Source organism: Oratosquilla oratoria, unplaced genomic scaffold, assembly GCF_046742065.1.
Source record: "Oratosquilla oratoria isolate Oo_2021 unplaced genomic scaffold, ASM4674206v1 SCAFFOLD50, whole genome shotgun sequence".
NCBI classification, from domain to species: Eukaryota; Metazoa; Arthropoda; class Malacostraca; order Stomatopoda; family Squillidae; genus Oratosquilla; species Oratosquilla oratoria.
This window is the reverse complement of record NW_027467714.1, coordinates 1,389,223-1,411,343: the sequence shown is the minus strand read 5'-3', so window position 1 is coordinate 1,411,343 and position 22,121 is coordinate 1,389,223. Positions and strand designations below refer to the sequence as shown.

The following is a 22,121-nucleotide window of genomic DNA, read 5'->3' as shown; positions in this document are numbered from 1 at the left end:
CAATTTGTATGGCGGGGTTCCACAGGAGGTCCTTTGGTTTTCCGTAAAGGGCGTTATAGTGTGGGTGCAGCGTTTGTGCGATGTTAGGGAGGAAAAGGTGGTAGAAGTTGACCATACCAATAAATTCCTGCATGGCTTTGATGGTAGTAGGCTTGGGAAATTTGTCGACTCGGGCGACTTTATTCTGCAGGGGACGAACGCCGTCAGGAGAGATGAAGTGTCCCAAAAATGGAACGGACTTTTTCCCGAAGCTGTATTTGTCAAAGCGGACGATGAGGCCGTTGTCCTGGAGACGTTCAAGGATGGTCCGCAGGTGTTGGAGATGCTGGTCTGGCGAGTTGGAGAAGACCAGAATATCGTCGACATAGCAGACGCGGAAATCGAGGTCGCCGAGAATGCCGTCCATCAGGCGCTGGAAGGTCGCACCTGAGTTTCGCAAGCCGAAGCGGGACTAATTAAAGGTGTACGTCCCGAAAGGGGTGGTGATGGCGGTCTTCGGGATGTCGTCTGTATGTACCGGAACTTGGCAGTAGCTCTTCAGAAGGTCCAGTGTCAAAAAGATCTTGGCGCCGTTGAGGTGTGTGGTGACGTCGGTGATGTTTGGGAGTGGGTAGTGGTCAGGTTCCGTCATCATGTTCAGCCGCCGGTAGTCTCCACAGGGGCGCCAGGAACCATCGTTCTTTTTGACGAGGTGGAGAGAGGGGGACCAAGGGGTGGAGACCTTTTGGCAGAGGCCTAGTCTCTCCATCACTTGGAAGGTTTTCTTGGTAACGGCGAGTTTGTCGGGCGGTAGGTGGCGGTATTTGGCAAATACTGGGGACCCAGACGTCTTGATGTAGTGGTACAGGCCATGTTTAGCTGGCGTCTGTGGTGTCTGTCGCAGCTCAGACTTGAAGACGTCGGGGAATTCTGTGAGCAGGTGGGCGTAAGGCATTCTAGCATCGATGGCAGCGACCGTGGTTGGCTGTGGCGCAATTTGCAGTGGCGTCAAGGCGGATGCGGTTGCGCAGACTAGGCGGCTGTTGGCGACGTCAACCAGAACCTGTAATGAGCGAGGAAATCAGTACAGAGGAGGGGCGTCTTGACGTCTGCCAGAATGAAGTTCAAGGAGTAGTGGCGACTCCCGAAGGTGAGGTGCAGGAGTTTCCACCTGTAGGTGGCTGCGGTGGTGCCGTTAGCGGTGACGAGCCTAACATCAGCGTCCTTAGGGACTCGGCGTTCTGCAGTGGATGCAGGAAATATGGACCTGCAAGCGCCAGTGTCGACAAGGAAACGACGTTTAGAGGCCTCTACAGGCCCGTTGCGCCTGTAGAGGCCACCGTGATGGACGGTAGCCCTTTTAGTTGTTTTTGTCCAGGTACAACCTGGTTGACATTTCTTGGCGAAGGCGCCGAATCTTGTGTGGTAGTAGCACAGGTGTAGAGGGGCGGTGGTCCGGAGTCGATGCCTTTGCTGGTGTTGTTGGCGCCTGTTAGCTGGCGATGCTGCTTCGGCGGGGATTTCGTCCGTGACGTCGTCAGCAGCACAGACGTCCTGACTCCTTGCTGAGGCGGCGTGGGCGTCGACGAGAAGATTCGCCTTCCGTGAAACTTCGTCGGTGGTCATGTCCTCGGCATTGCCAAGGGCGGATCGGACGGGCGCTGAGAGGCACATGAGCCATAAGTGACGTTCCTGCTAGTTCCGTTGGATGTGGGTGGGAGGCGGACGATTGAGATCATCTTGAGTTGTGCTGTAATTGGTTTAATGTCCCCCAGTGGCTGTTGGGAGAGTTGGAGGATTTTTGCGGCTCTGGAGGCTGCTGACGGCATGAATTCCTGAAGCAGGAACTGTTTCAGAGCGTCATACTGGATAACGAAGTCGTGTTGATCAAATCATTGGGAGATAAGTGGGAACGCATTCTCGGGGATTGCCTCGAGAACATAGTCTGCCTTCGTTTGGGACGCGCTGATATTCTGCAGGTGGAACTGGATCACCGTCCGGCGAAACCGGGATGGAGCGTCGAACGTGGAGAAGGGTGGCAACTTCAGGGAGACGGTGTTGGTAGTGGGCAGCGTGGCATTCGGGGGTGGCAGCGGAAAATGGGTCCATTGTCGCTCCGAATGGTCACCAGTGTAGCGATGCTACTGTGAGAAGAGAAAGAGGTTTTGGTGAGTTCGTCTCCTTTATTGTAAGGCACGAGTGAACTGGTTTTATATGCGGCAGGAGCCGATATATATACCGCGTGGGTAGTCAGCAGTGGTGCTAAATTACATAATTGCATTGGATCAGGTTAGGTCGGGTCAAGCAGGGTCGCACTGTCAGAGACACGTCAGGTTGTGAGCGACATGACGCGCGTTCCATGCCACGTGGTTATCGTGGTGTGCAAGTTTAAATTCGAATTGTCTCGGATTTAGTATATTGTTCTCCTCCAGATGTATTATTCGTCGGTTTTTCATAACCTTTTCACAAATTTAGACTGCCGTGCTTGTAAGGGAAACCATTCTGTAATTTGTTGGGTCTTCCTTATTTCCTTCTTTATATATTGGTACGATATTGGCATTTTTCCAGTCTTCCGGTATTTTTCCTTCTTTGAGTGATCAACTTATTATATTATGTATTTTGTCTACTAGTTCTTCTTTACATTCTTTTAGTATCCAGTTTTCAATTCCATCCGGGCCGTGAGATTTCCTGACATCAAGGTTCAATATTTTGTCCATTATTTGTTTTCGTGTGTGAGTGTGCGTGTGTGTGTGTTTGTGTATGTGTGTGTATATATATGTGTGTGTGTGTGTGATTCACTATGGTCTTGGATCACGTGTTCTACTCCAGATGTTTTATCCGTCTGTTTTTGATAACCTTTTCACAAATTTTGGCTGCCGTGCTTGTAAGGGAAACCGGTTTGTAATATGCTGGGTCTTCCTTATTTCCTTCTTTATGTATTGGTACGATATTGACATTTTTCCAGTCTTCCGGTATATTTCCTTCTTTGAGTGAGCAACTTTTTATATTATATATTTTGTCTATTACTTCTTTACATTCTTTTAGTATCCAGTTTGCAATTCCTGACGTCAAGGTTCATTATTTGGTCCATTATTTCTTTTCGTGTGTGAGTTCGTATGTGTGTGATCACTTGTTGGACTCGTGATCGACAGTTATTAACCTCCCGGATGAGAGCTCAGAGCTCGTATGGCCGATCTATAGATAATACTCTGACCTTACACGCACACACACCCTTTTCCCCGCCCACGAGAGTTGGAGTAATAACCCGCAGCGCAGCGATACTAAAATTATTTCAGCCCTGGGCGGGATTCGAACCCGGACCGCCATATTGGCAGGCGAGAACTCTAACCACTGTGCGTGCGCGCGCGCGCTATATTCACATATGTGTATCACTGTCACGCCTTTCTCGAACCTTGCGATTAACCTCAAACAAGTTTCTGGACAAGCAACTGATTCCCCCCGCCCACCGTCTTCAGGCAGGTGTGATTCATTTACTCAGATATGTACGTTTTTGTGTTAAAAGCATGAAACTTGGCATACTTATAGAGTAGCCGTAGGTAAACATTTTGGGATATAAAAGTAAGCTGTCAGAGTCCCCTGGTGGTCATATCAGGAACTAACATCTTATCATGTGGCGGACGTCACAGAAATTAATTAAATGGTCTTAAGTAATTTATTTTTTAAGTTAGGAATATGAAACTTGGCAGGTTTTTAAAATACTATTTGTTTATTTGTTTGTTATTATTTGTTTGTTTGTTTATTATTTGCTTGATTTTCATTTATTATTATTTATCCGTCAATTTGTTATTATTTACTATTTACCTGTTTATTTATTATTTACCTATACCTATGCATTTATTTATTTTATTTATTATTATTTATATTATTGTAATTTTTATTTTTTATCTATTTATCATTATTATATTTTTTCGCATCCGACATAGTTATGGACCAAAAGGTCTCATATCTGTATGTTCCGCCTTTATAATCCTTTGTAATCCTTTGTAACTATCTCTTGATAACAATAATAACATTAAAAAAAAAAGAATAATTTTTGCAACCTCTGAATACAATGGTGAAAGGAACTGGGCCTTTTTTGTGCATTTTTTCAATATAAAAGCTGAGTTTTTCCACGACAATGGATAAAATATTTTATATACAAGTGTTCTTAAAGAAGTATTTATCTGAATATACATAATAAACACAGCAGTTAACATTGAACATTCATTCCAACAAGTAAACAGACTGAATGTCAGCGATCATCTTTACAAAAGACAAAACAAGTTGTTTTGTCGTTTGTTACATAACTTTGAAATTCATAACTACTCACCACAAAACCTGAATGAATACTGTTGATTTATCAAGTGGTACATTTAAGTCACAAAAACCTTCAGTTTAAGGTAGCTAAGTTTGGAAACAGTCCCCTTCGCAGTTGCACAGCACAGTGCACTTGAGCTGTGCTTTGCTGCATTTACACAGACCTCTGCAAGAATTCTTGCATTTGCAGTATATCAGTTCATAGCACATATCATGTGCTTATTGAAGGGTAGTCCACTTTGGTGTCCACCTGAAACATGCTGCATCCCATTTCCATCCAAAGAGCGATGTGCTGGGCAAGGCTGGGTCTTTCTCCAGGGATTAACCACACGCATGTCCTCCTTGGAATACTGCTCTCAGAGTATACTGCTTTAAAACATCTTCTATGGGAGGAATACTTTCCAGAGGCTTTGATTTCCCCGAGAACATCTGTTGCCCAGCTTCGTTGATGTTGGAGAGCTCAATGGTGCGGTCATACAACCGCACCACGAATCTTCCAATGAGAGCCAGTGAGCTCTCCGTAAAGTGACATTGTGGATTTGACAGTGACAAGAACGCTTCTGTGACCTCAGGGGAACCATGCACTCTTTTTGCCTCTCCCGGCAAAGAAAAATATCACATCACAGGCTGGGAAAGTATGGAAGAATGTCAAAGCCTGAGCCTTGAATGATGGCAGAGCAGCACTGATCTCATGAATGGTTTCCAGTCCCAAATGATACCCACAGTTCAGATGTCTCAAACTGGTGGAAACATGCCACAGCAAGTACAACAACACCAATATCTGCTGTTCTGATGAGGATGCGTTGGTGGTCTTTGTCGGCAGCGTTCATGTCATGCAGCATGGTACATGTGTTTGCTTTCTCCTAGGTACAGGGTTCCAGGAACGAATTGTCCGTCACTGCTGCGTTGCAGACCACTTGCTCGTTCAGAGTACAGAGTACTTGTTTATTGTCCTCCTCAGTGTCTCCATCATGTTCAACAAGAAGGGAAAACAGCTCAGTTTTGTTGTAATTATTGTGGAGAAAACTGCCAGTTTCCTTGGGTCTGGGTGGTGAGAGTTACTTTCCAGCGAACATCACTGCCTCTCTTCTCCCTGGTTGATGTTTTTAGGCTTTCTTCATTTTAGACATAAAAAGCGATATCTACTCTGTCTATGTTCTTCAAGATGTTTTGAATGTGGGACACAAAGACTTGTGTAACATAGTCAGAGAAGATCTTTGAAGCAACTGGAGTTAAAGAGTGCACCACCATAGCACCATCCAGCACAACTGCAGTAACCTGAGGAACTGTGTGGTCAGAGTTAGGTAGACATTCCAGGGGATAGAGCAAGTCAGACTTCTTACCTGATCTCTCCCCTGATTTTGACAGAAGAGGTGGCCATGGCTGGTTCTCAAACTTGAAGAGCTCCTCAAGCTTTCCCTCTCGAGACTGGCAGACGATATACAGCCTGGAGAACAAAGCACAGTTGTCCTTCAATGCAGACAGCTGACTTTTCTGTTTTGAAAGGCTTTGAGACTTCGAGAACACCGACAGTTTGTTCTTCTTGATAGACTGTGTAACCGATTTTGTCTGAGTTGTGTATCATACTGACGCTGTCCCAAGTCATACACACATTTGAAACTTTCTACAGCTGACTGGATGATGACAACTTTGCTGTCAAGTGTCAACATATCGTTGTTGTCCTCTTAGAAAGGACTTCCAAGATCTTCTATAATCTTCTTGAGAGCAGTTACCTCCTTCACACAAAGGAATTCTGAACACTTGGTGTCTTCTCATGGCGTTTGTCATTGGATGCTTTCTCTGAAGTGTTCTCAAAGTCGCGAATGAGCCTGCTGACCTCTGGATCACCAATCATTTAACTTCTTAGTGCTACAGGATTGTTTGTCAAGCCTACAGCCCCACCTTCGCCTTTGACCAGAGCATTTTCTTGCTCATGTGCCTGATCTAGTGCCATTGTAAAGAACCTGTTACCTGTTTTCTGGACTACAAACACACCTTCAGAGAACTCCAGAAACACAGCAGGATGAGACTGCTGCAGACCTGACATGTCATGGATGCGAATTGACAACCGCCTGGCATAGTTGGTGTGATCTGTAGAAAATGCCCAAGGTGTGAGTCTAACTAATGACTCAATATACTGTTTGAAGTCGCTCTCCCGAAGTGATTGTACATACTGAAGAATATCCAACTCCAGCACTAATTTAAAAAAACTGGAACTGTAGACACTCATGAAAGTCAACAATGTCTTCGTCAGAAGAAATGCTTTGCTTGTAACTTTAATAGGCCTGGCACTGTAGGAGGTAGAGAACAGCTATAATGACAGTGTGGGCTGCATGACGTGCCCTAGTCAGGTGTGCTGCTTTGATATGTGAGTCAGCAACACCATCAGTTGTAACACCAGTAGTTGATGTGACTCTGGTCCATCCACTGTCTGTCAGCAGGTCTTCTAGGACCTTGAAGAAGGTCATCTTAGTGTGTATTGAACCCAGCATCAGCACAATCTTGCCTTCGCCGTGACTGTCTAGAAATGTCCACTGAATCATTTTGCCAAGGGCTTGACCAGGATTCACAGCCTGAGTAGCTGCCCTTACAACATCTATGGCATGCTTAATCATTGCATGTATATGTGTAATTTTTGTAAGAATAGCATCAAGGCTACTGTGCCAGGATACAGACATGACGTCTGCAGACTGGCATGGAAGGCTGCCCACGAGACGGCATCTGACTCACTCTGGTTTGGTTCGTCCAGGACCTTTCTCCACCAGTGACTGCTCCTGATGCGGCCTGGACTACACTCAATGCTCAGTTTTCAATTATATTTAGTCCAACACCGTAAAGCCTAAAAAGAAACAACAAAAGAAAAATCGCTTGTGTTGTACACTTAAATATCTATCTATATATCTATCAACTACGGTTCCCTTTACAAGATGCGGCACGTTATTTTTCGTTCATTTTGGTCACTAGTGGTGTCTCATTACAATTTTCATTACCAAGAGATAGTTCTTATTAATATTTTAGAAACCTGCCAAGTTTCATATTCCTAACTTAAAAGATAAGACATTTAAGACCATTTTAAGTAATTTCTGTGACGTTTGCCACATGGCAAGATGTTAGTTTCTGCTGTACCCACCAGGGGACTCTGACAGCTTGCCTTCATATCCCAAAATGTTTACTTAGGGTTATTCTATATGTGTGCCAAGTTTCATGCTTTTAACCCAAAAAATGCACGAAATGGCCCCGGGGTTGGTCTTAGATACCCCAATATCGGTCTTAACCACCTGAAATAATTTCCTTGAGAAAAGATTTTGTGTTTGGGGCGGGTGTTTAGTAGTAATCACCAGGGTGCCTAAGTTGACAAATTGTGATGAAGCAATTATTTGTGTTATCCTGGTCATATCGAATATAAACCATATTAACTCTCCGAAGATATATTGTACCCCGGAGTCAAACTATGGGTACATCTATATGGGTACACACTAGCCAATAATACATATGACGTACGGTACCTACCTCATATTCATGGTACCTGCTTTCCATAAACAACAATTGCAACTATCAGTGTAAGAGTTCCTGCTGAAAACCTATACGATTATCGTCTACTCACCATATACTATTGTAAACAACATTATGCACCCAATTATCCTAATGTTATCATTCGGGTTCGCCATTTCCTTGCGATTCTAAAAACGAGACCCTCCAACTCACCTTGGGACCCCCTAGCCGCAGGTTGGTACCACATGGTGGCGTAGCTCACAAGCATGTCCGCTTGGTTGTTGGCAAAGCTGACGTCTATGAAGTCACCGTATCGGTCCCTCCACTCTTCTCCTGTTGGAAGCCAGTGTAGAGAGTCGGTGTCAGTTAGCAGCGAGGTCGTTTCTGAGGGAAATAATGAGAAATGTTTAGTAGACGATTAATCAATATCAAAATTAATAATGACACGTGCAAATATTATATAAAATCTCAGACTAGATTTCAACAGACCCATTGATTATAAAAAGAAACATATTTGGGTTGTGATACTAATCTCATCAACCTTAAAGGTTGTGTGCATGTCTATTTTTCAGAAGAACACATGGTATACCTACCACAGGACGAGGGTCTGCGTCCTTCCTTCTTTCTCCTGATAGCGCATGCTTGTATGAAGAATAGTTTAGGCTTTTTGTTGAACCATTTGATTTCCGTGAAGGGCTCAATCAGATCCCGCCGTCTATGGATCTTTTCACCACCCTTCACCGTCAAGAAACTTTTGTCCCCGTGACCCATGAACCAGACGACCAGGCTGTCAAAAGAAGAAATGGTGTATAGAGTAGTCTGAGTAGTGAGCAACTTGAATGACCTGTGAAGAAGGAGTCTTCCATCTCTTAGATGAATTATAGGTCTAAATTTCAGTTTCACGAACGCCATATCTGAATTCCAGTCACGTGAATGACAAGTGAAAAAAGGGAACGGATATGAACATTGTTCGAAAAACTAATGATGATATAGAAAGCCTCATCAAACTCACAATCTAAAGAATTGCACGTAGATATATGTAAATATGCAGACAAGTATGCACCCATCTACAAAGATGCACACAAAGTATGTGCAGTAAACGCACGCTCAAGAGGGAAAAAGCAGAAAAAGAAACAGCAATAAAAAAAATGGTAATCAGGAAGTAGAGAAAGATATAGATGAAGTGTATAGAATGAGACATTATTCTAAGGAAAGAAATCGACAACTAAATATTGCAAATGGTAGTAGAAGACATATTAGAAAAAAACAAGCAAGTTGGCAAGGAGCGAGAACTACAACAAGATATGGATAAAAAGAGAAATGAGTGTTGAGGAATTAGAAAAAGAGAAGACACTGACAGACTTAGCAAAGAAAAAAAAAAAAAAACGCGAAGAGAACAGAGACCGAAATTAAGGAATTCTATTGGAGGGTAATCAACATAAGGCTGAGAAAATGGTACATCATATTGGGCGAAACAAAAACAGAAAAAGAAAAAATGGAGAAAGAAAAAATAAAAATGGCCATACTAACATTGATGGATTAATTTCAGGACTGAATGAACTAAATGATTACCTCTTAGATGAAAAACCAAACATAATGGGAATTGTGGAGACGAAATTAAGGGGTCCAATACTACCCAATAATGTTGGACACGGGTTATACAATTATTGGATTAAAACAGAAGCGAGAAACAGGAGGGAGGAATCATGTTCTTAGCCAAGAAAATTTTTAATGTGACAAAGATTACTGAGGGTAAGAACAATGTAGAAATGATCATGATAAAAATAGAAGACAGGGACATGAAATGTAGAAAGTTTGTGGTGATTTATGTGCCCCCAAAAACGAGCGCTTGGAAAGAGAACGAGAATTCGTAAATGTTAGATGATACAATGCATTCATTAAATGAGATACTAAAGGGCGGAGGTAATCTGGTAATTATGAGGAATTTTAACTACAAAAAATTTGTTGGGAGGAAATGACAGTGAAAGGCGGAGAGGATCTGTGGGGAAATGTACTATTGGATATGACTATGGAATATACAGTGACAAAATGTGTAAATGAAAACACCAGATACAGAAGTAATGAAGAACCGTTGAGACTGGATTTAATATTTACAACAGAACCTGAAATTATAGATAAAATTGAGTACAAAACATCATTTGGAAAGAGTGACCATTTACTTATAGAGACGGAACTAAAAGAGGAAATATATATGGAGAGAAATGAAAAGTATAGGAAAGGAAGATTGATGTACAACAAAACGGACTTTGGAAAACCAAAGAAATTCTTTCAAAAAAGACCTTGGCGGATATCTATAATGAAGGATTACCAAAACAGAAACAAGATAGGGTGTACATTAAATGCTGGTTTAATAGAAGATGCAGTGAGGCGAAAGATAGAAGAGACAAAGCTTGGAAAAGATGGAGAAAAGAAAGGAAAAAAAAAACTCGAAGATGGCAAATATATATGAACTATAGAAATGACTATGTAAAAGTGCGAAGAGATGAAAAAAGGAACAATGAAAAAGACATTATAGAAAAATGTTAAGAGCAACCTAAAGTATTCTATATATATGTGAATGGTAAACTAAAAAATAAACAGGAAATGGTGAAAATACGCCAAAGAAATACAGAATACACAGAAGAAAAACAAATGGCCGAAGTCATGAATAATCACTTCAAGTCTGTTTTAACTAGAGAGAAAGTACAGTATTGAGACGAAGGAAGTGAAGTGCGATCTCTCACAATTAGCAAAATAATAATAACCCAAAAAAGAAATAATGGAACAATTAATAAACCTTGATGTTCGGAAATGTATGGTATTGGAAACTGGATACTAAAAGAGTGCAAAGAAGAACTAATGGACAAAATATATAACATAATAAATTGCTCACTTAACGAAAAAAATATAAAAAGATTGGAAAATAAGAACATAAAAACATAACATAAGAATAAAGGAGACTGCAAGAGACCATTAGGCCTACACTAGGCAGCTCCATATCCATCACCACCTGTCATCCCCGTGCATAAAGTTGTCTAATTGTTTTTTAAAATAACTGATAGTTTCAGCGCTCACTACATGGTTATTCCATTCATCGACCACCCTATTAGTAAACCAATTCTTGCCTATTTCCTTCTTAAATCTAAACTTGTCCAGTTTATAACCATTACTGCGAGTCTTGCCCTGTTGTTTTAATATGATGACCTTGTTTGCATCACCCTTGTTATAACCTTTGATCCACTTGAACACTTCTATTAAATCACCCCGGACTCTGCGTCTTTTCAGAGAGTGTAAGCTAAGGTGCTTTAGCCTCTCTTCGTAAGGCAAATTTCTGAGTCCATGTATCATTTTGGTCATTCTTCACTGTACTGATTCTAGTGAATTTATGTCCATTCTGTAGGACGGAGACCAAAACTGTACCGCATAGTCAAGGATGGATCTAACTATCGCTAGATAGAGTTTAATAATTACCTCTGCACTTCTATTCGTTACCGTCCTAGTAATGAAGCCTAATGCGCTGTTAGCTTTATTTCTGGCGCTAATGCACTGCTTCCTGGTTTTAAGGTCCGGACTCACCAGAACTCCCAAGTCCCTCTCGCACTCAGATTTTTCTAAAAACGTGTTATCTAAGCTGTATCTATTTTTGGGGTTGTGTAGCCCTACTTTTAACACGCTACACTTAGAGATATTGAAGTTCGTTTGCCATTTCACCGACCATGTTAACAATTTATTAAGATCATCCTGCAGAATCTCTGCGTCGTCTCCTGACCTACTTAGGCGTCCTATTTTAGTGTCGTCCGCAAACTTACTAACATCACTATTTATCCCATCGTCTTAGTCGTTTATGTACATAATGAACAACAAGGGACCCAAAACCGAGCCCTGGGGGACCCCGCTATTAACATTGCCCACCCTAGATTTTATTCCATTTATGGTGACCCGCTGTTTATTGTTACTAATCCAAACTCTAATACATTCTAACACTTTTCCTCCCATGCCATGGGCTTTGATTTTACTTAGTCTCTGGTGTGGCACCTTGTCGAACGCTTTGCTAAAGTTAAGGTAAATAACATCGTAATTATCATTGTTATCTGACGCCTTATATACTTTAGTGTAAAAGGATAGAAGATTAGTCACACATGACTTACCCTTGGAGAAACCATGCTGTGAATCACGAATTAAACTATGTCCTTCGATGTGTTCTCTGAGTCTATTTACTATTATTGATTCAAGCATTTTTCCTACAACCGATGTCAAACTGATTGGCCTGTAGTTGCATATAGACGATCTATCTCCCTTCTTAAAAATAGGAACAACGTTTGCCTGCCTCCAAGCAGTTGGCACAAAACCAGTGTCTACCGATTTATTGGATATTTCAGTTAACTGGTCGCAGATATCAAATTTACACTCCTTAAGCATTCTTGGAAAAATTTCGTCTGGAATTCAATCTGCTCGACTACTTCTACTTTACTAATGCTGATATTAGATAAAATACTTTCTTCATTCCCTCTGAAAATCGGATCGCAGTCAGATACTTTATCTAACCTCTCATTAGTAAACATACATACATACATACATATACCAAGCCTTTTTCCCCCTTACAAGGGAGATAGCCAAAAAGGAAAAGGCATAAAATCATTCCCACCCATTCCATCCCTAAATACACTCCACTCTCCTCCACCCTCCCTCTCATCTTAGCACCTCCTGGATGACGGGTCATCCCTGCACCTTGTCCACTGCCCTGGGTCAGAAGCAGTATCGCAAGTCATAGCACATCCACAGCAAGTCGGCTTCATTAAATCGGCGACCCCCCTCTCCTTCCCCCAATGCAGAAAAGGAGAAGACGGGGAGAAATCCCTTCGGGCTGCGTCAAATTTTGCTCACACATACTACCTCACCCCACATCCCCCCCCCTTCCACCTCATGCATCACAACATCATCCATATAAAACCATTCTCCATTCACCCCTGTCTTCTGTCCCCTCCTGTCCTTCCTCAACAGACATTCCCCTCTTCCCCAAAGCCCCCTTCACCCCATCCATCCATCTCATCCTAGGACGTCCCCTCATGTTCACTCCCTCCACATCTGCCTTCCATACCTATTTTACTAGTCTTTCTTCACTCATTCTTTCCATGTATCCAAACCATCCTAATACTCTTTCATCAACCCTATCTCCCAACTCCTTTTTCACCCCTGTTCTCCTCCTCATTTCTCACTCTATCTAGCCTAGTAACCCCCATCATACTTCTCAGACACCTCATCTCAAACACATTCAAACTCCTTCTCTCTTCCTCTCTTATGTTCTATGTTTCTGCCCCATACACTGATGTTGGCACAATCACTCCTTCATACAGTCTCCTCTTAGCATCCATTCCTAAATGTCTATTCCTCATTACACTTTTTAATCCACAAAGGCATTTACTCGCTTCTCTCAATCTACATTCTACCTCCACCTTCACTCCACCTTTTCCTGCCACACTTGCACCCAAGTATCTAAAACTATCAACTTCCTCCAGTCGCTCACTTCCAATCTGCTGCCACTTTCACCCCTTGTACATCTCATCACCTTACTTTTACCCACATTTATCTTCAGCTTTCTTCTATCACACACTCTCCCAATCTCTGTCACCAATTTCCTCAATCCCTCCTCCGATCCTGCCACAAGCGCAGTGTCGTCAGCAAAAAACAGCTGGCTTACCTCCCACTTTTCTCCATTTTCTTTAACCATCTTCAATCCCTGACCCACCACCTTTGCATTTATCTCTCGCACCACCCCATCCATGTACAAGTTGAACAGCCAGGGCGACATAACGCATCCTTGACGAAGTCCCACCTTTACCTCAAACCACTCACTCTCTCCATTTCTAATCCTGACACATGCTCTACTACTCTCGTAAAAACTCTTGACAGCTCCTAGAAGCTTTCCTCCTATCCCGTATACCCGAAAAACCTCCTATAGTGCCTTCCTGTCTACCCTGTTTTAAGCCTTTTCCAGATCCATAAAAGCCCAAAAAACATCCTTCCCCTTTCCTATAGCTTTCTCACATATCTGTCTTACAACAAAAATCTGATCTACACAACCTCTACCCTTCCTAAATCCACACTGTTCCTCACCAATTACTCCCTCTGTTACTCTCCTAATCCTCTCAATCAAGATCCTCCCATAAGCCTTCCCAACTACACTTAACAAGCTAATCTCTCTGAAACTACTACACTCACACTTGTCCCCTTTTCCCTTGTAAAGAGGAACTATACAGGCACTCCTCCAGTCCCCCGGCACTCTACCCTCTCTCCAACAAACATTAAATAACCTCACCAGCCAGTCCACCATGACAGTACCTCCTTTTATTTTTTTTTCACATTCTGCATGCCATCCATCCAGACCAGGTGCCTCACCTGTTTTCATCATTTTAACAACTGCCTTCACCTCATCCTTCCCTATTTCTCTTCCATTTTCCTCACTCATCACTGTCATTTTCTTAGCATTTCCCACTGCAACTATCTTTCCCTCCCTATCCTCCTTTACATTTAGCAACTCCGTAAAATATTCTGCCCATCTTCCCCTTACTGCCTTCTCTTCCATTATCATCTCTCCACCTGCATCTTTTACCCTTTCTTCTCTACTTGATTCGCCTCCTCTTCCTCTCTTAATTTCTTTCCGAAACATCTTTTTATTACTTTCAAAATTTTCTGTCATACTCTTACCCCATTTCACATCTGCTCTCCTCATTGCCTCCTTTACCTTGTGCTTTACTTCTCTTCTCTTTTCTTTGTACCTCTCATATGACTCCCTCGTCCTATTTTGTAACCAATCTGTGAAAGCTCGCTTCTTCTCTTCTACAACCTTCTCTGTTTCCTCATCCCACCATTCACTGCCCTTCCTCATATTTCCTTCCGTCCATCTTGTTCCACACACCATCTTTGCACACTTTGTGACTCCCTCCTTGAACCATCCCCATTCCTCCTCCACACCTAGCTCTACTCTAACCTTTACTCCCTCTCACTCCTCTCTCAGCTTCTTCTTGTACTCCTTGTCCCTTTCCTTTTCATTTAAAGAGTTCACTCTAAGCACCTCCCTAACTTTTGTCCTTTTCCTCTTTCTCCATCTATCCTCCACTCTCAACTTACCTTCCAACAAAAAATGATCTGATATTCCCCCACCCTCTCCCCTTAGTACATGTACATCCTTAACTCTTCCTATTATACTCCTATCAACCATTACATAGTCCATTAACGCTCTATCTACCACCCTTCCATCCACCACCCTCTCCCATGTGTACTTATGCTTGACTTTCTTCCGAAACACTGTATTTGCTATCATCATCTCTCTTTCTAGACACATCTCCAACATCAACTCTCTGCTACGATTCTTTCCTGGAACTCCACATTTCCCAACCACTCCGTCAATTGGTTCATTTCCTACTCTAGCATTAAGGTCTCCCAGTACTATTACATTTACGTTTCTCCCTAATCCCTCTATGCACTCATTTATATCTATTAAAAAAGCCTCCCTTTCTTCTACACTCTTCTCATTACCAGGCCCATATGCACGTACAAAAACCCACATCTCCTTTCCCAGTTTCACCTTCATCCACATTATCCTTGAGGAAACCTCCTTCCACTCCACTACACGTTTACCTATCTCTTCACTTACTAGTATAGCCACCCCTTCTCTCCCTCACCCTCTCTTCACTCCTGATAACCTCCCACTTACACTCCCAAACTTACACTCGCCCTTCCCTCTCAACTTAGTTTCACTCAAAGCCAACACATCCATCTTTCTTCTCACAAACATACTACCTATCTCTTCCCTTTTACTCTCATCTGTACCACATCCACGCACATTAAAAGACACAAATCTTAGGGTGCTGGTCGGAAAACTCCTAGACCCTCTCATGCCTTTACTTTTTGTAGGAATGTCCCCTGTGGGGCTACAAGGAGAAGGATGCCTGGTCCCAATCCCCGTCCCTTTTTTCTCGCCTCTTACGATCCAAGTGGAAATACTTGGTAGCAGTATTCTTTTGACCCTACCACAGGGTAGGTAGGTGAAAAAGGAAATGAATATTCAGAGAAATTTTACAGGACAGTAACAAGGGGTTGGGGGACAGCATAACGGAGGGACAGTCGTAGTATAAAAGTGTCCCCATTTCTCTATGAACAGAGTTTTTCTCTATCACAGACAAAATGATGTGTGGCTCTGGTCCGTAGGGGCACCCCATATAGACCCTAAAGTATCAACTGCATGCCACTTTGCCACAATAACATGCAGCCAATACCCCATCGTGTAGTAGTATGTAAAATTAATCACCAGCCTCCTCCGATTCTTAAAAGACCCTGTAAACAAAGAGTCAAAGTTGAAAGACTGCAAGAAGAAGCAGTTAAGAGAGACCTAGAAGCGAGACCAAGTAATATTTAATTACCTGAAAGAGAAACTACCTTGGAAACGATGTGGTAAGTTAAAGGGGATTTATTGAAGATCGCAGAGGAAGTAGTTGGTGTCAAGTGGATAGGAGGTACTGCGAAGAAAAAGTCTGCATACTGGACAGAGGAGGTAAAAGAAGCCGTAGCTAATAAAAATAGAGCTTTCAGGCATTGGCTCAAAGTACGTACTGAAGAAAGTCGGCAAAATGTGTAAATTTATGGAACACAGCCACAACAATTCAAAATAGGGCTAGAGATAATGTCTGGAGGAATATAGGTGAGGACTTGCAAAAGGACGTTGAAGGATCAAGAAAGCTACTTTTTCCTATGGACAAGTCTTATAAGAAAGGGGGTAATGAACAGCTGTTCTCTGTTAAGAATACTACAGGAGAATTACTAACAGAACCAGAGAGGGTGGATGAAAGATGGGAGGAATATTTCAAGAACCTCTTGAATGCCCCAGAAAATGGAGGAACAACAGAAGAGGAAGAAGAAGAAGAAGAAGAAGAGGAAGAAGAAGAAGAAGAAGAAGAAGAAGAAGAAGAAGAAGAAGAATTTGATGAGCAATTGACGGGAGACATGGTAGATAGAATTACGGTATCAGATGTTAAAGATGCTCTATTAAAAATGCGTAACAACAAAGCTACTGGATATGATGGTATACCTTGCGAGATATTCAAGTTTGGGGGGATGACAGCAATTAATACACTCACTAGACTATTCAATATAGCATGGGATGCTGGAGAAATACCACAAGACGGAGTAAAGCTGTGATACACCCCATCTTCAAAAAAGGTGACAGAACGAATTGCTCAAACTACAGAGGTAGCTGTGCTTTCACATATAGGAAAAATTTATGAGAGAATTCTCGAGAAGAAATTACGAAGTACGTATAGTGGAAGATGTATTAAATGAAATCCAGCACGGATTTAGACCAGGACGCGGAACAACGGATTTATTTTTTGCCCTAAAAATTATCATGGAAAAATCCCGGGAATGGGCTTTATTAGATCTAGAAAAAACATTCGATAGAGTACCCAGGCAGATGTTATGGAGGGCGATGAGGAAAGGTGAATATCAGATTCCCCTAAAGCTGGAAAGAGCAATTAAAAGCTTGTATGTCAGACACGAAACATTAGTAAGATCAGTTGCAAAGGAAAAAAGCGGTTTGGTGTAACATCTGGTGTGAGGCAGTGTAGCGTAATATCACCACTTCTATTTATACTGTTGATGGATCAAGTCGTGAAAGTAGTGGAGCATGAGACCATAGAAGATCGTATTGCCAGCTACAGCAAAAATGCTAGTCTTCTCTATCCCCTATTTAAAGACCGGCATGTACCGCGAAAGGTAAAGATCATAATATACAAAACCATCTTGAGACCAATACTGACTTATGGGTGCGAGTCTTGGACTCTCACAACTAAAACTAGAAGTAAAATTCAAGCTGCAGAAATGAGAGCATTGCGTATCATCAGGGGTGTTACTAGAAGACATAGAATGAGAAACGAAGACATCCGGAACGAACTATATATCGACAGCATCTTAGTCTTTGTGGAAAGAGCATAGCTATGATGGTATGGACATGTCATGAGAATGGAAGATAATAGAACACCAAAGCGGTGGCTGAACTGGCGTTCCAGGGGTAGACGACCACCAGGAAGACCACGAAAAAGAGGATGTGACAACATCAATGAAGCGCTTGGGAATAGAGGATCCTCCCTGCAACAACAAGTACTACAAGAGAGACAGTATGATGACCGTACCGACTGGAGGAGGCTGACGCAGACTGACAGGTCTAAATACACCTAACAGGCGGATAGTGAGAAGGTGAGAAGGATCTCTTTTGCCAATGCAATCTATCTCCTTTAGTGACCTAAGTAATGTAATTATGTCACATCTTTCTCTTCGATTTTTCAAAATTGGCAGGCTCAGTGCTTTTAGTCCTTCCTCATATTGTTTATCTGCCTGGCTGGGGACCAGTTTGGTTTCTGCCCTTTGTATTCACTCGATCGTGTTTATATCCTTATGTATGTATATATACATGTTGACTTTAAATTGACCTCTGCTTGTGCTTGAATAAGATTGTTGCTCAAAGATTCAATCATTCAATTTGTATTTTTCTTTATCAAAGAGTCGAAATAGAAAATTACCTTAGTTCATGGTTGTGTTACGATGTTTCGCTCTGCAAAGAGTATTTTTAAATATAGGAAAATAAATACGAATGAAAATAGACATATAGGTACAGGTGACTAGGAAAGCTAGCGGATGCTTGTAGCCCTCTTCCTGATATAAAAGGCTTCCAGGATCTCAAAATGATGACTGACCTGTGAAGAGTCAATTATTTTTGTATCCTCCACTCGGATAATCTTAATCAGTAAAGTTTTGTGCTTTCCCAGATTTCTCTTTGGGGTATCAGTTTCAAGTTAGGAAGTTATTCCTTGATGCGCTTTCGTCGTTGTAATACCTGAACAGAATCGCCATTGACGGCGAATGTCAGTTGAATATTTGTTGAGCAGTTCTTTGGTTCACATACATTCAGTAAAACGAAAATATACATTGAAAAATTGCCTACAGTCTAATTTTGTTTGAATAAACCCTTCCCACTCTAATGCTATCATCAGCTTTTCCACTGCATCTAAGATCATATTTTCAGAGAGCTTAAGGTATAGTAAGTATTGTATTACAAATGTATATACAAAGGCTACTTTTCTATCATACATGTGAATTTTATCATTACAAGAACCACAATAAAAACCCTACAAGGAAGGTGCTTGCATGGACTTACCTATCATAGAATTTGTTTCGTGGTGCCTTCATCTTTGTGATGATGAATTTGATGTCACTCTCGTTCGGGTTCTTTTTGACAAACACATCGTAGCCAAAAGTATTCTTGAAGACATCTTGCACCCTTTTCATGTCATGCTCCGCACCTTTTCGGTTCTCGAGGACGCAAAAGATGATACAAATTCCCGCAGGTTTTGATTCAACTGGATACTTATCCAGTTCACCAAGGATGAAATTGAATCTTTGCGTATCAGTTTCATCTGATGTCCTAGACTGAAGGGCAACAATGGCACTGGAGAGGCAGTGTGTGTAAAGGCGATTGAGGAGCTTCTCTCTTAACATGCTCAGTACGAGATACAAAAAAGCCGCTTCTTTGAGTCCCGATACCTCCTGCAGGTGCTTGGTAGATGGAAAGAGTGACAGGGGTCCCTTTAAAGCTTCATCCTGCTCCGTCTCCTTCGTGGTACGAAAATACTTGTACACGTTGGAGACATCGGCTTCAGTAAGGCGGTCACAGATGTCCACGATGCGCTTGTTCTCAGCAAAAACGAAAAAGGAATTCTTCTCTTTAGTTCCTTGTTCTATGTGGATAGGGATGCGTTTGTTTTGGACGATCCTGTAGAATTTATCCTGTATGGTTTTGGGAACAGAATAACCAAACATTTTGAAGATTTCCGTGAATTCAAGAACGTCTTCTTCGTCATTACTTAGGTTCTCTGAATGGTCGGAAAAGTTGCTCTCAAGTGTTGAGAGGTGAGAAGGTCCCCGTACCTCAAGACTGCCTAGGGCCATCAGACGTACTCGGAGCTCCAGGCGTAACGGCTCTATGGAAGACCTCTCCAGTGCGTCCTTGGGAAGAAAATTACCTTATCAGTTTAAACAAAAATACCCTTACTATATAATATTATTACAAATCAAACGTATTGAATGAAAATGTGAACTCTACTTTTTAACACTGAAAGAGTAAACGTGTGCTGTTATGGTGTGTTGGCTTTGATTCCGCATTTTAGTACACAGACCTATTGGTAATGGAAAACTCGATTCTTTAAGTTTTTAGTGACTCGATTCTTTATGAGCGATTCACTGAAGAGAATCAGGTACTTGAGTCACTCGATTCACTGCGTGAGTACGTCGGAGGACCGGGTAGTTGTGCTAGCTCACTTACTCAGTACCGCCTCAGCCTCTGTAGAAGTACAGTCGAACCTCGAAAGCCCGGACTAATTGGGGGGAAGGGTGGTCCGGTCATGCCGAAAGTCCGGTCATCGAAAATATTGCCCTAACACCCGTAGATTTTCGTAGCGGTATACGTATAGATAATGTATGATATGGCATAGAAACACATAAGAATAATACTCCAACACTGTAATAATAACAATACTGTAATAATAATACTATATTACTAATAATTCTGTAATAACTGTAATACAGGCATGTAAATGTACTGCATATACAGTGTACTGTACTGTATTTTTTTTTTTTTTTTTTTTTTTTTTTTACATACACTGTAAATATCGGAAGGTATGCACGCGGGACAGTGGTGGCGGCCAGGGTTGCCGCGTTTTCTATACTACCGTGTAGAATGGGAGTGTTGCCATACCAGGGCATACATTTTTCTCGGGCGTGTGCAGACTTTCATAGCAAGATATACTTGTCAAACTTTGACAAAATGTTGGTTCTAGTTTTTTTTTATTCTTGAATGTATATAAGTCCCCCATGCCCTAACATATTCAGTACGATATAAAAAAAATTTTTTTTATATTATTATCGCTAAAAGAAAGCTGAAACTTTAGTGTAGATTTTTTTCTACACGGTAAAAACGTATCTTTTGGGGTATAATATTTTATAAGTAACACAATTACCAATAAAAGTCATATTTTGATATACCATTTATTATTTGATAACTAGTTCTATGATTTTTAAACAAAATTTTGAGTTTTTGAATGTTTTTAACAGCCCGCTGATATGTAGAAAAAAATTCCTCATGTCCTTGTGCAGTTGCCACATGCCGCTATTTTACTACGTTTTGGTACAAAATTCTATGAAACGGCAGCCCTGGTGGCGGCTTGACTGGGCCGGGTTTGAGTACACGTGTACGGCCGTCGCTGCCACCTACCGGACAAATAGGGAACTTCGTTTGAAAAGTCCGCCCTTTGTTCATTTCGACCGGTCATACGAGGGTCCGGGCATTCGGGGTCCGGGCTTTCGAGGTTCGACTGTATATATGTTTCACACTCCACTCTCATTATGCATCACTGCATAAGGAGTGCGAACCTTAATGACATGAATTATTATGAACCGTGACATTAAACATATTTAGGTTAGGTTAATCTCCACTGCAGCCCTCGCAAAATATATTTGTTTATAAGATGCTACTGACGTTACTATTAAAATCCCTCTCCAATCTCAGAATGCCGAGTGATGAGCTTGGTCTTGTCCGTGGCCCATCGAATCGAACTGGAGTAGTCTGAATCGGAAAGCCGGATCCCAAGTAATTTGACCAGCGCGGCCTGAGTCACTCGAGTTCTACTGCAACTCCGACTCACTACCCGATTCCGTATCTCATATCTTGAGGCTGCAACCCGTAGCCTATCATGAGCTGCTGGTCAATGAACAGTCAATAGTCCTGTGGTATTAGTGGTGGGTGGTGTGTACTCATACCAATGTTCAAATGAGTACCAAGCAGTACGTGATATGGACCAGTATACATAATTTATATAGCACTCCGAACAACCTACATATGTATAATGCTAGGATGTAAACAAATTCCAAGTGAAAGAGTTAATGGAAATGATGATTCGATTTACCCGATTCAGTGATAGAAATTGTTCGATTTGAACGAGTGATACATGAGTCGAATGTTCAACCACTTCCAGTGACAACTACTTGCCCTAGCAGTTTGAGTTTATGGGGCAAAGGAGACTATTTTGGTAGCAGGCAAATACCTTATAGCATAAGTTCCTCAGCTTTAGAACTTTGTCTGATGAGCTTACCTTGCCAGATGTTACTGGAATTTCATGGAAAAAAGATCAGAGATTTTTTTTTTTTCTAACCATTCCATTGTGAAGGAGATTAAGTTGTCTACCGATCTTCAACGAAATCTCCACTACTATAGTTATACCTATGACTTG

At 41.8% G+C, this 22,121-nt stretch overlaps 1 protein-coding gene across 5 annotated transcripts in view; it reads right to left on the bottom strand.

Annotated features, from left to right (window-relative positions):
* LOC143023531 (caspase-8-like) overlaps positions 1 to 22,121 on the bottom strand; it is a 133,189-nt gene that overhangs the window by 9,610 nt on the left and 101,458 nt on the right. For all 5 annotated transcript variants that reach the window (XM_076182071.1, XM_076182069.1, XM_076182073.1 and 2 more), the window contains 3 exons: positions 18,995 to 19,842; positions 8,382 to 8,575; positions 8,002 to 8,172 (listed from right to left, as the gene is read on the bottom strand). In XM_076182071.1, coding sequence (XP_076038186.1) covers positions 8,002 to 8,172; positions 8,382 to 8,575; positions 18,995 to 19,842 — 1,213 coding nt within the window. The remainder of the gene's footprint in view (positions 1 to 8,001; positions 8,173 to 8,381; positions 8,576 to 18,994; positions 19,843 to 22,121) is intronic.